Below are 17,135 nucleotides of genomic sequence, written 5' to 3' on the forward strand. Positions count from 1 at the left end.
AGTAATCCCTCCTGCATCGCGGGGGTTTCGTTCCAGAACCCCCCGCGAAAGGTGAAAATCTGCGAAGTAGAAACCATATGTTCATATGGTTCTTTTTATATATTTTAAGCCCTTATAAACTCTCCCACACTATTATAAACATTTCCCGCACAATTATACAGCATAAACCCTTTGTATTCTCTTAGATATTAGGTAAGACTCATTGAAATTATGTATGTAAACACAGTTTATATACAGTAAAACCTAAATATTATTTTAAAGATATCGAGCGTCTCCGATATCACATATGTTACAGCCATTACGACAGACAGGCCATCAGCAATAAATACGTACAATGCAAGAAAAATTGTATACAGTAAAATGTGTGTACAGTGACACTAAACTATGTACATGTAATAAGTACTGTACGTAGATAATTAATTATGGTTACTCACCAACAATGATACGACGACTTGTCCGATAACGATGAGTTTAATTTTACTGCACAACAAAGGATAACGTTACAGCTCTTCTAAAGGAGCCTCTTCAGGCAACTGTGTAGCACCGCCGTTGTTCTTCTTCCAGCACTCTTCAATCCAAATCCCTAAAGCAGATTCCATCCAGGACTGCCTTATCACGTCCACTTGCAACTCGTTTTGCGCCCTGGTTAAAGGACACTGCGGCCGTAGATCTTATATGCTTTTCCTCCTTTTTAAATAAAAAGAATCGTGGACTCATTGATGCCGTAATGATGTCCTGCAGCGGTGTAGCTTTCCCTTCCTTCAACATATCCAAAACTTTGACCTTTTCTGCAATCATTTGCATCTTCTGTTGGCGCTTGGACATGGCCCCTGAAGCAGTAGCAGGAGCACGTTAATGCTGAATGAGTGAGATGAGACTTCCTGGTTAATGCAGCACTCCGTGGCTGAGCCAATCAGCACACAGGAACTTAACTGTGTGCTCTGATTAGGTAGCTTCTCAGTCATCCGCCAATAGCGTCCCTTGTATGAAATCAACTGGGCAAACCAACTGAGGAAGCATGTACCAGAAGTAAAAAGACCCATTGTCCGCAGAAACCCGCGAAGCAGCGAAAAATCCACGTTATATATTTAGATATGCTTACATATAAAATCTGTGATACAGTGAAGCCGCGAAAGTCGAAGCGCAATATAGCGAGGGATTACTGTACAAATAAATGTTGTTGTTGTTGAAAATGACACTCCTCAGTAGGAGATAACTTCTCCATTGTTTATAAGCAGCACAGAATTTCACAGAAAACTGTTACTAGAGATATAAAGGTCTTGTCTGCTCCGTTTCACTTGTTGCTATTGTTATCTCTCAACAGAACATATGAATAGGAACTGAGTAAGTTAGTGTGTACACACCCAAATTCTATGCACATTTTACTTATTTTTTTAATACAGAGTAATAAAAGACAAAAGCAATAGAACACGTCCACAGAATAGTGAATAGGTTGATTCAAGGACTGCAGCGGATGAGGTATGAAGAAAGATTAAAAGAGCTAAACCTTTTCATTTTAAGCAAAAAGAGACTAAGAGGTGACATGATTGAAATGTGAATCAAGACGGTTACTTTTACATGAGTTCATTAAAAACACAGGGACTCAGCTGGAAACTTTTTAACAGTAAATTCTGCACAAACCATAGGAAGTTTTTTTTTCACACGGAGAACCATAGAGACATGGAGTAAGTTGCCAAGTAGTGTGGTAGACAGCAGGACTTTATGGACCATCAAAGCTAGACTTTATGTTATTATGGAAGAATTTAGTGAATAGGATTGGTGAGCTGTGTTGAGTGGAATGGCCTGTTCTTGTCCAGATTGTTCTAATGTTCTAACAAAAAATGTAATAAAAAGGTGGTAATATAGTAAGTTCATAAAAGAAAATTACAGCCTATATAGGAAGCACTGGGATCCTAGAATGGACACTAATCTATCACAGAGCTTTCTCTCATATATATCAAGCCATTTTGAAATCCCCAGTAAAGGTTGTAATTTACTTCTTATTAAACTGATAAATCTGTAATATACTTATTTTCTTTAAGTTTCAGAACCAGGAAAAGTTGCCATGATGAATGTCCAACTATAGTATTTACAGAGGTATTATCTGGTAAAATAAAAGCTTTAAAAAATCTTTTTACACATATGAAGAAAAAAAATTAGCAGCACTGTAAAAAGTACCATTATAGAAAATGCTTTTATCCAGTGGCTCCAGAAACTCAATTCCAATAATTTTTTCTAGAAACAGTTTGTCCCTTACAATGTAGTCCATATCTCGATGGGCCTGCAAACAAATAACAGGGCACTTTTTAGAGAAGAAAAGTAATAAAAAATAACAACAAACGTGGGATAAATATTCTTCTTGACAAACAGATTACATAGTGTAAATTACATAATATAGCACATTGATTAGTGTAATAGCCTTTTCATATAAAATATTTCTGAAACTTAATTTTTATAGTAGAATTTAAAATAAAAGCTGTCTTGTCACAGGTGACACTTAGCAACAGGCCATGGAATCAATACATGCTAGGCTATAGACATCAGAAGCATTAACATAAGTTAAGAATTTTCTGACACAAATATTTCATATTTATAACATCTACAGGTTTACAATAATATTGATAACATTTTTTCAAATCCTCTCACCATGTTAATAACAAAACAATCCTAGAAATTTATTAAAAACATGTCTATCACATCACTGAAAAACTTTGAATGTAACATAACAGTTACTTCGCCAAAGAACAAGCAGAGATGAGCTGAATTCAAGGAAAATATTGGCAGAAAAGTGAGAAGTACGAAGCAATACTCTAAACTTGTAAGTAGCTTTAACTGGGACCTTGCAGTATAAGAAAAATTCAAATAATTAAAAAATACAATGAGAAGTAACATAATGTAAAGGAAAAAAAAATACATAATAATGAATATATCCAAAAACTGTCAACATGCATCCTTTTCCAACTAAAATCAAATCTGAGTCATTACATTAATTAGCAGTGTAGTTAACTGCAACTGGGAGGATCTAATATACATACCTCTTGCTTGAAAACACAGACTGATGCCAAATTAATGATAACCAGGACTAAAATTTCTTAGGTAATCTAATTTGATTATATTGCTGACAGAAGAATACATAATAAACTAATAGACATCATAATGATTTCATGTTTTGTTAAAAAGGTAATTTTATAAAAGCTATAACAGCCACTTAGAGCTTAAACATTGTTACCATTTTTGGAACAATAATATGAATATACTGAATCAGAGGCAGAGGTTGTGTTAGATTAGCTTGTCTATGCCCACCTTTTCAAAAAAAACAAAAGGAAAATGGTTCTGTTTCAGTTTAGTGCCTGAAAATGACAATGATGTAGATTGATGAAAACTTTTCTTTGATTTTTTTATTTAAAATTTTTCTGTGCTGTTGAAACTTCTTTTGCCACTTTTTTTAGATATCATATTGTCTTCCCATTTAATTCTAAAAAAAGAACTGCAGCTATAAATGACCTCTGTTCCATCTCCTCCCTTCATTTTTATTAAATGATGCCTAAGAAAACTTGCGGTTTACTACAGATATTAGGCAAATGAATATAAATTTGACATAGCATTTTCTCAACTGAATATATTTTATTTGCAAAATGTGCAAAGGCAAATAATATACAAATGTAACAATATAACATAATGGGTAGGTTAATCAATTGATTGTAGGTCCATTTCACAAACAAAATATCAGCTTAATATTTAAATAATAAGTTTAATTAAAAAGGACACACATGAAAGCTGCATTGTATGATCGAGGGGTCTTGTATAATTTTCACTAATTTAGAAAATTGTTCACATTAAAACCAAGATATAACACTAAGATATATTATTAATAATAATTATAATACAAAAAAGGCAAAATATACCTATACCTGTATTAAATATGCAATTCAAGATTGTAAAGTGTTTGCTGACCAGTTTAAATGATCAGGCAGAACTCTAGCCTTTTATTATTTTGATTCCTCATATTCTAAGGACTTATAAATGGATATTTAAGTGATCTCAAAACCACTTCTAATGGCAGTCTATTGTACTTAAAAAATAAAAGGATGAAATGGAAAGAAAAATCTATGTACTGTACGAGTATGCAACCAAAGTCTGCTTCAAGACAACAATAAAATAAGGGTAGAAAATAAGATAAGACACGTTTTCTAAAAAGAACACAGAATTAAAACAAAAATAAAACTACAAACTTACACCTGGAGAAAATAAAGAATGAATGACATTGCACCTTGGGATTTGGAAGACCATCTGTAAAGGGTGCCCTGGTCAGAACAAAGTCAAAAGAGAGCTGCAGTCCTGACACAGGTGAGAATTTTTTGCTAAAGCAAAGTAATCTGCTTACACCAGATTTAATCTGTGTCGCACAAGCAATGGGCACCTGACCTTGTTAAAATGTACTGTAAATGCATTGGTGATAAGCACACAGACCACATTCAGAGTTGGTGAGAAAGAGATTATGATTATGTTTTACAAGACTGGAAATGCAAATGCATTTTCTATCTACAAATAACAATCAAGTTAAGGAAAATGCAAAAGAATTGTGTAGGGTGGTGGCAGCAGGCAAGCAGCAGAAGTTCCAGCTGCCAGCATTGACTCCTGTACAGCTTTAAAAAGTAAATGCAGCAGTGCATGCACAATCAAGCTGGCATTTCATTCATGAGACTGTCACATCTTTTTTATCTTGTTAAAACAGTAAAGGTTATTTATGGCAGTGCAGAGTCTCATTTGTACTTCACTTTTTCTTGTTGGGTCATTATAAGCAGCCCACTTTTATTTTATGCTGTGCTGAGCATAAACATGAGGGGCATTTGAACGACGAGCGTAAATGTCAATTACGAATATAAACTTAAAATGAAATGTATACTAAAAGAGATTTTTGATTTTCACAAGCTGTATATACTGTAACATGTTTTGAATATTGATAACACAGGCTGCATTAAAGGTCCAGGGGCCGGATCTGGCCCACAGTCCTTGAGACACCCCTGTATAAATCTGTAAAGTGCTGCAGACTAATCCAGCCTATTTAACTAAGACATTCTGTAATATCTGTACCCTGAACAGTTATCAAAGCAACAGTGAAATAATGACAATTAAAACGTTTTGTTTCAATATAGTAATTTACTTATAAGACGTCCTATTCAATAAATCAGATATTTGCCACAGACGTTTAATCTGTCTAACTATTTTGGGGCTTCTAGTTAATACTAAGGTGTGTTAACAATTACAGTTTCTGTATGCTAACTGGTATAAACTGAAATGCTCCTTGACTGTGTTATGCAAATGAGCATAATTTATTTAGGACTGTGACTTTGATAGATTAGTCAGTCTTGTCATGCTGCACTGAGCAGTGCACATGGCAGGCTCCATCAGGCTTGATGTAACGTTTACCTTAGGAGACACCGATTATGGTAGCTCTCAACCATTACTTACACTTTTCCCTGACACTAGCCACATCTGAAGCTCCCTTCTGTACCAAACAAAACACAGCAAGAGTGGTAGAGTAGGGCAAAATGTCAGTCACTCAGAAATTCTAACAGTAGAAAGCTAGCTGAGAACATCATCAATGAAGGGCAGCCATTTATTTATAAATTTTCTAATTGTCCCTTCATCGAATAAATATAATTAATTCCAATTTTAAAGTAATACCTATTTTTTCCATTATAATATCATCATACAGTGTTCATTAACTAATTGTGTTTTATTATTTAATTAATCCATAACAGGGTAAGATTTATGGTGATACTAGGGTGGCCAAGAAGTATGGGAAAATCACCTTCTTCATCTTATTTCACAAACATTCTTGATCTACTTGTTTTTTGTCACTTAAGAGTATGTCAAGAATACTAATGGTGCAAAATAAAAATCACTGTACCCTTCCACTTCTTCTCTCACAATGTTAGGATGCTGATCTGCAGAGTGTGAAAGTTAGGAGAAAGTCTTATATTTCTATAGTCCTGCTCTATTATATACAGTTGAGTCATTAGATTACACACACTTTGGCCGGGTGTATTCTTCAAAACTCACTTTTTAGTCCTTCCAAAGATTTTATACTAACAACCTATTAATTTGGTGTATTGTTTATGACATCTTCTTTGTGCAGGTCAAAAGTAATTTTTTCCAACAATGTTCACAGACAGAATATTTCACTGTTTAGTAACAAGGGTCACAAGTTTAAATAAACTTAGTTAATATTTGGTAGCTTTGCCTTTAAATTGTTTAACTTGGGCCAAATGTTTTGGGTAGCCTTCCACAAGCTTCTTACAATAAATAGCAGAAACTTTGGCCCATTCCTGTGGACAGAACTGGTGTAACTGGGATAGGTTCGCAGGACTCCTTGCTTGTACACTCTTTTTCAGTTCCGACCACACATTTTCAATTGGATTAAGGTTGGGGCTTTGTGATGGCCACTTCAATATCTTGACCTTGTGGTCCTTGAGCCATTTTGCACCAACTTTGAAGTATACTTGGGGTCATTATCCATTTGGAAGACCCATTTGTGACTGAGCTTCAACTTCCTTGTTGAGCTCTTGTGATCCTGCTATAGTATATCTATATAACTTTACTTCCTCATGATGCCATCTATTTTGAGAAGTGCACCAGTACCTCCTGCAGCAAAGCACCCCCAGAGTTGGGATGGGTTTTTTTGGCTATCAAGCCTCACCTTTTTTCCTCCAAATACAATGATAGTCATTATGGCCATGACCAGAGAACTTTTCCCCACAAACTAAGATCTTTGTCCCCGTGTTCCATTGCAAACTGCAGTCTAGCTTTTTTTATGATGGCTTTGAAGCAGTGGCTTCTTCCTTGCTGAGCAGTCTTTCAGGTTATGTTGATATAGGACTCGTTTTACTGTGGATATAGATACTTGTCTACCTGTTTCCAGCATCTTCAGTGTCCTTTGCTGTTGTTCTGGGGTAGATTTGCACTATTTCTGCCACAGTACGTTCTTCTCCAGGAGACAGAATGTGTCTCCTTCCTAAGCAACACGATAGCTGTGTGGTCCCATGGTGTTTATACTTGTGTATTATTGTTTGTACAGATGAACGTGGAACCATCAGGCATTTGGAAATTGTTCATTAGGTTGAACCAGATTTGTGGATTTCCACACTTCCCACCTCCACCGAAGTCTTGGCTGATTTGCTCATTATGTCAAGCAAAGAAGCAGTGAGTTTGATGGTAGGCCTTAATATACATCCACATGTTGACTCCAATTAGGCTAATTGGCTATCAGAAGCGAATAGTCTAATTTTCTAAAGGTTTGACAACATTTTCTGGAATTTTCCAAGCTGTTTAAAGTTACAGTTAATAAAGTGTATGTAAACCCACTGGAATTGGGTCAATAAAAAGAGAAATAATCTGCATGTGAACATTGTTGTAAAAAATTACTTTTGCCCTGCAAAAAGTAGATGTCTTAAACAATATGCCAAATTTATAGTTTGTAAGTAAAAAATCTGGGAAAGGGTTATAAAGTGAGTTTTAAAGGATTCACTCTAAGTGTATGTAAACTTTTGACTTCAACTGTACTGTACGTCTATCAATTTTTTTTCCCCCAGATTCCTTTATTTAGTAAAAAACCATAAAATGTAAGTAGTCCCTCTCTTCAAATTTTATAAATATGTCTAAACTAACTAATGTATTTAAATATGTCTGTATGAAAATCCTTATTTCACCTACTGCTTCCCTTATTTGGCAATAATGCTGCTGAGTCACTAACAACACAGTAACTGTATTGTAAGAATGTACTAACAATTTTCCATGAATTGCCCTTAACAAAATATATGAAAAATGCTAAACAAAAATAGCAGATTTATTCGTATTTAAAAATGACTAAAATAGTTAAAGTACATCATTCTTGCAGTACTTACATGGTCAATAAATGATCCTAGAAACTTATTCATAGTATGATAAGCTTTGGTGCTCTGCTCAAATGGACCGGGTGATGTATCAATCAAACGAGACGGACCAGTTCTCTTAAAAAATAAAAAATATGTGTATTACATGAAAATTCAATTTTAAATTCTGAAAGAAACAAGAGACAACTAAAACTAACCCTTGTCAGAGGCTCGTGAATTCTGTCATACTGCTGCCTCATTTTATTTGTTACTGAAACCTGAAAAGTTTGAGTGTCCATATTAGGCAACAAACCTCTCTGACCACAAAGATTCTCCTAAGAAGGAAGAAGAAATTATAAAATGAATGGTTACTTTATGTTTTAAATATAAAATTATAAAATCACAAAAAATAAACTGGTAAATATAAAAAGGACCTGAATAATTCACAATACAAAATTTTACCTTCCTAACAGGTTACCATAATATACAAGTTGGTTGGCATTCTGCAGTTAGTTGTTTAAGAAACTTGGTATTATATAATAAATGATTAAGTCTGAAAAGATAACTCTTTAAAAAGATCATTCTTTCAACCTCAAACTATTCAGAATGAGGCAGTTTTACAGCTGTCATGCTGGTAACTACTGAGAAACCGTTTGGCCAAACCCTGCCAACCTGCACTATTGCTTTTGCAAATACCACAGGTGTAGCTATACCTACTGCCTCCCTTTTCAGGTTCAGGTTCATTTGTTCCATGTTGGTGTCTGTATGTCCATGAACTGAGCGTCCATGAATGTAATAGCCAAAACATCTGTGTGAGAAGATTAACACTGAAATCTGCAAAATGAAAGAAACATCGAAGGCATATTTTGACCAGTCTTTTAATTCCACATATAGTACTAGGGTGTTGTACCGTGTTAGCCATTATGAATGTAGAGAAAAGCCAAGCAAAATGACACCTTTTATTGGCTAACTAAAAAGATTACAATATGCAAGCTTTTGCGGCAACTCAGGCCCCTTCTTCAGGCAAGATGTAATACAGAGACTGGAGTTCCCTATGTTTATATACACACTCTAGGACAAGAAACAACATTGGTAAATCTTTAAATGAGAAATTTATAATATAAAAAATTAATAGATTCATTCAGGCTTGGGTTAATTTAACAAGAGAGAAAAGAACAATGTATTGTCAAGATCTCTGGATAAGATAACTGTCCAACAAAGTCTTTTGAAGTTTGTAATGAGTTTTTTCAAAACAATGTAGATCTGTAGACAGGTTGTCTGTCATTCTGAGAGATGTAAACAATCCTTATATCTGGCCATAAAACTGTTGTCTCTATTCAATCCATGTTGTAATGTATTAAATTTTAGCATGAGTTTAACTTCCCATTCTTTTCTTTCTTGCTGTGTTTTGAAGTTGCCCATAAGCACTGTGACTTTAAATTCCCTCTCACAGTGTCCTTGGCTGTTGAAGAGGGCCGCTACAGGAACATCTGTGTTGCCATGTTTAATGTGGAACCTGTGTAAATTCATTCTCTGGCGGAGTGTTTGTCCAGTTTCTCCCACATAGAGTGCAGTGTCAGGACTTTTCATGCAGAAAATTAGGTAGACTACATTAGATGATCTGCAGGAAAATGATCCCTTTATGTGATGTTCAAGTCGGCAGTGTGGTATAACTATACGGTCTGTATCATAGATGTGGGCACGTTTTGCATCTTTTCTGTAGGCATGGAGATGTACCATTTTCTGTTGGTTCACTTAGGGAGCTTCGGACAATTAGTTGTTGAAGGTTTGGTGGTTGTCTGTATGCCAGGAGGGAAGGTTCAGGAAATACATTTTTCAGTGTTTGGTCATTGTTTAGTATTGGCTGAAGTTCTTTTATAATTTTTCGAAGTGTTTCAAGATGTGGGTTGTACGTGACAACAAGGGGGATGCGGTTCTTGTTGTCTTTGTTTTTATATTCCAGAAGGTTGTCTCTGGGTATGGCAGTAGCTCTTCTTATTTGAGTGTCTGTTGTTTTTGGGGTGTAACCTTGTCTGATGAAATCTTGTCTGAGCTCCTGCAGTTGTTGATCCCAGTCTATTGGGTCTGAGCAAATACGATTGTACCGTATTGCTTGGCTGAAAATAATGGAGCGCCTTATATGCTTGGGGTGGAAGCTATCACTTTTCAGGAAGGTCCGTCTGTCTGTCTGTTTGTGAAAAACAGAAGTTACAAGGGTGTTGTCTTTCAGTTGAACGGTGGTGTCAAGGAAGCTGACTTCTGTTTTTGAGTAATTCAGCTTCAGCTTTATGTTGGGGTGAAAACAATTATATTCATTATGAAAATGGAGGAGGTCCTTCTCACTGGCAGTCCAGATTATGAAGATGTCATCTATGTAACGGAGATACAACATTGGTTTTACAATGCACATTGACATGAAATCTTCCTCCAATTTTGCCATAAATAGGTTTGCATAGTGAGGTGCAAACCGACAGCCCATTGCAGTCCCCATTTGTTGCAAGTAGCAATCTTGTCCAAAAGAGAATAGATTATGTGTCAGAGTGAATTTTATCATTTCTATTACTGAGTTTGTGGGTAAATCATGTTGTTTGAGGTACATTTCACATGCCAATATGGCATCATCATGGGGGATGTTTGTGTAAAGTGCCTCAACATCCATTGTGGCCAGTAAGGTTCCCTCAGGTAAGGGGCCTAAAGCAGACAGTTTTTTTAAGAAGTCAGTGGTGTCCTGGATGTAGCTGGTTGTATTACGGGTGAGGGGTTTAAGGATGTGCTCCACCCAACCTGAAATATTTTCTGTAAGAGAGCCAATTCCTGAGATTATAGGCCTTCCTGGGTTCCCTTCTTTGTGGATTTTAGGAAGCATGTAGAAGTAACCCATTTTGGGGTTCTCAGGAATTAAACTGTTTACATGATCCCTGATGTCAAGAGGAAAGCCACTTACTATTTTTTTAGTTCATTTTTGTAGAGATCTGTTGGGTCTTCTTGCAGTTTGTAATAATGCATAGTATTGGACAATTATCTTTGTATGAACCCCTCACCCGTAATGCAACCAGCTACATCCAGGACACCACTGACTTCTTAAAAAAACTGTCTGCTTTAGGCCCCTTACCTGAGGGAACCTTACTGGCCACAATGGATGTTGAGGCACTTTACACAAACATCCCCCATGATGATGGCATATTGGCATGTGAAATGTACCTCAAACAACATGATTTACCCACAAAGTCAGTAATAGAAATGATAAAATTCACTCTGACACATAATCTATTCTCTTTTGGACAAGATTGCTACTTGCAACAAATGGGGACTGCTATGGGCTGTCGGCTTGCACCTCACTATGCAAACCTATTTATGGCAAAATTGGAGGAAGATTTCATGTCAATGTGCATCGTAAAACCAATGTTGTATCTCCGTCACATAGATGTCATCTTCATAATCTGGACTGCCAGTGAGAAGGACCTCCTCCATTTTCATAATGAATATAATTGTTTTCACTGCAACATAAAGCTGAAGCTGAATTACTCAAAAACAGAAGTCAGCTTCCTTGACACCACCGTTCAACTGAAAGACAACACCCTTGTAACTTCTGTTTTTCACAAACAGACAGACAGACGGACCTACCTGAAAAGTGATAGCTTCCAGCCCAAGCATATAAGGCGCTCCATTATTTTCAGCCAAGCAATACGGTACAATCGTATTTGCTCAGACCCAACAGACCGGGATCAACAATTGCAGGAGCTCAGACAAGATTTCATCAGACAAGGTTACACCCCAAAAACAACAGACACTCAAATAAGAAGAGCTACTGCCATACCCAGAGACAACCTTCTGGAATATAAAAACAAAGACAACAAGAACCGCATCCCCCTTGTTGTCACGTACAACCCACATCTTGAAACACTTCGAAAAATTATAAAAGAACTTCAGCCAATACTAAACAATGACCAAACACTGAAAAATGTATTTCCTGAACCTCCCCTCCTGGCATACAGACAACCACCAAACCTTCAACAACTAATTGTCCGAAGCTCCCTAAGTGAACCAACAGAAAATGGTACATCTCCATGCCTACAGAAAAGATGCAAAACATGTGCCCACATCTAGGATACAGACCGTATAGTTATACCACACTGCCGACTTGAACATCACATAAAGGGATCATTTTCCTGCAGATCATCTAATGTAGTCTACCTAATTTTCTGCATGAAAAGTCCTGCCACTGCATTCTATGTGGGAGAAACTGGACAAACACTCCGCCAGAGAATGAATTTACACAGGTTCCACATTAAACATGGCAACACAGATGTTCCTGTAGTGGCCCACTTCAACAGCCAAGGACACTGTGAGAGGGAATTTAAAGTCACAGTGCTTATGGGCAACTTCAAAACACAGCAAGAAAGAAAAGAATGGGAAGTTAAACTCATGCTAAAATTTAATACATTACAACATGGATTGAATAGAGACAACAGTTTTATGGCCAGATATAAGGATTGTTTACATCTCTCAGAATGACAGACAACCTGTCTACAGATCTACATTGTTTTGAAAAAACTCATTACAAACTAAGACTTTGTTGGACAGTTATCTTATCCAGAGATCTTGACAATACATTGTTCTTTTCTCTCTTGTTAAATTAACCCAAGCCTGAATGAATCTATTAATTTTTTACATTTTAAATTTCTCATTTAAAGATTTACCAATGTTGTTTCTTGTCCTAGAGTGTGTATATAAACATAGGGAACTCCAGTCTCTGTATTACATCTTGCCTGAAGAAGGGGCCTGAGTTGCTGCAAAAGCTTGCATATTGTAATCTTTTTAGTTAGCCAATAAAAGGTGTCATTTTGCTTGGCTTTTCTCTAAATTCCACGTATAGTCATGTAAAAAAGGAAGTATAACCTCTTTCAATATCAGGATACAACTAAAAATTATATAGTTCCAATTAAATCCAACTATTAGATAAAACTAACTTCCGATGATAAAAAGTAAAATGGATTTTACTAGGTAATGCTATGTTATCGGCCAACTAATGGTTTAAATGTTTGAAGTGACAGACGTGTGGAAGCAGTCATACATTAGGAAGAACATCCATCTTCCCCCAATTAATTAGTTAACAGGTGTTATACAGAACTTCAAAAAATGATTAAACACTTAACAACACAAACAGTGAATAAGGTTTTTTGGCCTTTGTAGAATTATATTTACGTTATAAAAAAAATAGATAATTTAAAGAGTGCAAATATGGATTTAATGTTAAATAAATATGATCATACTCACATTGCTCATAGAGCACAAGTCTACAAATTGTCTTACTTTGTCCTCCATAAATCTTTCATAGAAGACAGTGAAGAATATTACCTGTAATTAAATTAGGTTATAACTTATGTATGATTAATATGATGTGAATAAAAGTGATTTGCTTACATTGCTCAGTATCCACTCCACAAATCCTGTTCAGGTTCTAAGTGTTTTCATGTTAGACTGCTGCAATTCCTTTCTGGCCTGTGCAGCTCATCAAGACTGCTGCTGTGCAGTAATGATGTGATTTTTTTTTTTGTCAATATATATTGTATTTCATTTTAACAAATAACATAAGGTACTTTGATGCAAACAAACAGGAAATTGATAAGAAAATTTTTATTTTTATGTTATATAGTATATATACAGTGTAGACTGTACACATCCTTTTTCCCTCCTCTGTCCTGTCTTTTTTCATTTCTAGCAACACACATAGAAAATTCACAGAGATCTTTTCTTTTTAATCTTGAATTTTAATTCTGCTGAAAGGCAGAAACAGACAATTGCTCTTTTTAACAAATAACAATCCCATACTTTGAGAAATGGAATCTTACCTGTAAAAGGGCAATAACCAGCCACATAGCTGCAGAGACACCATATCTGAGAAAAATATTGCAGGGGGCTTTGTAACTTTCCTTATCTCTATTAAGAGCAGAGGAAGAGTCCATCGAAGCCAAATTGGAAAAACCAACCACCTGAAAAGAACAGTTTAAGGATACTGTTACACATTTTGACAATTTTATTGACTATAACACTGTCTTTAACAAAAATATTCTTTGCAAGATTTTTGAGAAACTCATAAGTATCAAACAGTTAATGTGTTACTAGATATTGGATTTTCTTTCTTTAAAGGATGCAGTTAGTTAAAGTGAAGGACAACAGTTCTAAGTTGCTCGCCCCGAGTATAGGAGCACCATCGAGCTTTGCCTTGTCATCTATTCTACGCTCTTGTGTGTTTTGAAACAAATTCTGACAAGTCTGTTTACAGGAATTAATTAACTGAACCAGTCAAAATGTGTATCCTAAATAATGGCAGATTCATAGACTCTCCAGTTTATTGAATAATGGAGAAATTACATGTTAGAACTTATTCTTTTCAATTATCTTTTCAACAGTGTTTAAAGAAGTGAGATTCTATATAATAGAGAACATATACTTAGCAAATACAAATAATTAGCCTCAAGAATGTATTAGGAAAGGAGTTAATTGATAAGCAGTTTGAAACGTTGGATGGTTAATACAATTAACTGCGTATGGAATCAAGACAAAAATGATTTCATGTGATGTGGTAATTGGCTTTTGTTGGGAAAAACAAGATGAAATTACTAATACAAACTACCAGACAATCAAACAGCAATCTGATAAATTAAGCATAATGATGAGTATATATCTACACAACAGAAAATAACAGAAATATGCAGTTTTACACAAAGATGTATATCAAATTTATGATTTACCCTAGGTTCTTGTCTATAAGCCGGACTCATGTATAAGCCGGAGACCAAAAATCATACGAATTTTTAAAATAAAATCGTATCATAGATAAGCCGGACTCATGGATAAGCCGAACGTACTATAACCTATAACTAATAGAAGGGAGGGAGGTCAGTGGTCTCACTCGCACCCATTTAATTTCTTTAAGGGGGGAGAGAGTGTGAGATATTGGCGTCTCTCTCACTCCCCGCATGGCGCGGTTGGAGCGGCCGGAGCGCGTTCTTTCTGCTCTGGGCATCGCCGAGTCAACACACCTAGACGATACGGATGCTCGTCTAAAAATGCTGAAAGATTATCTTCACGTTGCTATCTTTTGTAAAGCTGATTCCTGAAAAGACATGCTGCACAGTGCTTCGCATACTTAAAAGCTCGAAGGGCACGTATTGATTTTTGATTGAAAAACAAACTCTGTCTCTCCCTGCTCCTGACGGAGGGGGTGTGAGCTGCCGCCTTCAACAGCTTTGTGCCGAGGTGCTTCGCATACTTAAAAGCCAAACAGACATATTGATTTGTTTGCTTCACTCCTTTGAAGAGGAAGATATGTTTGCATTCTTTTAATTGTGAGACGGAACTGTCATCTCTGTCTTGTCATGGAGCACAGTTTAAACTTTTGAAAAAGAGACAAATGCTTGTTTGCAGTGTTTGAATAACGTTCCTGTCTCTCTACAACCTCCTGTGTTTCTGCGCAAATCTGTGACCCAAGCATGACAATATAAAAATAGCCATATAAACATATGGTTTCTACTTCGCGGGTGGCTCTGGAACGCAACCCCCACGATGGAGGAGGGATTACTGTATAAGCCGGACTTATGTATAAGCCGATATTCTATTTTTTCATTTTCACAACTTTTTTCCTTAGATAAGCCACGGCTTATAGACAAGAACTTAGGGTACTACTAAACTCACAAATAAATATATTGTGAAATGTGACAATATATAAATAAAACCACAATCATATGTGAGTTTGAATAATTAAATGCATCATGAAATGTTTTTTGTTGCTTATTTATTTATATCTTTATTTCTTCAATTATTTATTTCAGTGATGCTGCACACAACATGAACTACAGTTTCAATATATACTGTCACTTGAACCATTTAAAACTGAGAGGGTGGCTTCTGTTTTTGTGATTGGTGAATCACTGGTAGAGGGGATGTGCAAAGTGTCAAGATTACACATGCCTATAGACCATAAGATTCCCAAGGCAAACAAAGTGCATTTTCGGAGTTGTGATTGTGCATGTCTGTGGCGTACTGTAAATAAGAACAAATTAAGTTATCCAGAATTACTACAGGAAGCAGCTATTTTAATTCAAGAAACCCTGAATTCACTAAGCTGTCAGGAGTCTGCATCTGTCATGTCTGCCTATAAATGTAGCAACTGATGGCTGAAGATTCATTGTATGTCCACCCTACTGATAATTTACCAATTAAAAAATTGTATTCGCTATAGCCCACCCTCTCTCAGCTTAGACAGGTGAAAATGACTGTTTTCGTTTCAAGGCATATGTCATTTTGCATGCAGTGTTGTTGAAATATATAAATGAGGAAACGATACATAAAGAAATAAGCAACAAAAAACAAACAGTGTTTCATGAAACTAATTTTTATTTATTTTTATATCTTTTTTTTTAGTTATTTTCACAGTTTATAATATATTCATTTACTTGCATATTTATTTCATTTTGTATAAAATATGCTGATATATTCTATTACTGTAGACTTAATTGTAGTACTAGGGTGTTGTACCGTGTTAGCCATTATGAATGTAGAGAAAAGCCAAGCAAAATGACACCTTTTATTGGCTAACTAAAAAGATTACAATATGCAAGCTTTTGCGGCAACTCAGGCCCCTTCTTCAGGCAAGATGTAATCAGATCTTGCCTGAAGAAGGGGCCTGAGTTGCCTCGAAAGCTTGCATATTGTAATCTTTTTAGTTAGCCAATAAAAGGTGTCATTTTGCTTGGCTTTTCTCTGTAGACTTAATTTAAAATCATCCTACAAGGATCACAAACTAAAACTAAAAAGTATGATTGTATAGCTGGGAAATGGGTTTAAAATACTTTGAAGAAAAACATGTAAATTGTTTTACCCTCTTTACCTTACAGAACTTGTAAATTTTTATGCTCCACAGAGTAAACGGATAACACCAAAGACTCCTTAAAATGGCACAGATGAATGAAAATGAGCCTTTAGTTATAGGAAGGCAAACTCTGGAATGAATTACTTTACAAAATATGAGATGCCTAGTCTTAGAATGTAAGTCATATTAATGACCCATTTTTGCTAAGGCATTGGACCAGTTGTCATTTATTATTTGGTGTAACTTACATTCAGTGATGTAGTTATGTTATCTCTCTTGACTTTAAAAGAGTGGACAATAGACATCACTAATTACTGACACTGCATCAAACCTTAATCATACTGTGCCAAAAATATAAGAATATAAGGAATAGGTTGTATAACCTC

The 17,135-nt window shown here is 35.7% G+C and overlaps 1 protein-coding gene across 3 annotated transcripts in view; it reads right to left on the reverse strand.

The window, feature by feature from the left end:
* Positions 1-17,135, reverse strand: part of tmem67 (transmembrane protein 67) — a 152,038-nt gene that overhangs the window by 14,222 nt on the left and 120,681 nt on the right. For all 3 annotated transcript variants that reach the window (XM_051935495.1, XM_051935496.1, XM_051935494.1), the window contains exons 21-26: positions 13,727-13,867; positions 13,152-13,232; positions 8,592-8,708; positions 8,093-8,209; positions 7,908-8,012; positions 2,179-2,281 (exon numbers count right to left, since the gene is read on the reverse strand). In XM_051935495.1, coding sequence (XP_051791455.1) covers positions 2,179-2,281; positions 7,908-8,012; positions 8,093-8,209; positions 8,592-8,708; positions 13,152-13,232; positions 13,727-13,867 — 664 coding nt within the window. The remainder of the gene's footprint in view (positions 1-2,178; positions 2,282-7,907; positions 8,013-8,092; positions 8,210-8,591; positions 8,709-13,151; positions 13,233-13,726; positions 13,868-17,135) is intronic.

Source organism: Erpetoichthys calabaricus, chromosome 13 (assembly GCF_900747795.2).
Source record: "Erpetoichthys calabaricus chromosome 13, fErpCal1.3, whole genome shotgun sequence".
Taxonomy (NCBI): domain Eukaryota; kingdom Metazoa; phylum Chordata; class Cladistia; order Polypteriformes; family Polypteridae; genus Erpetoichthys; species Erpetoichthys calabaricus.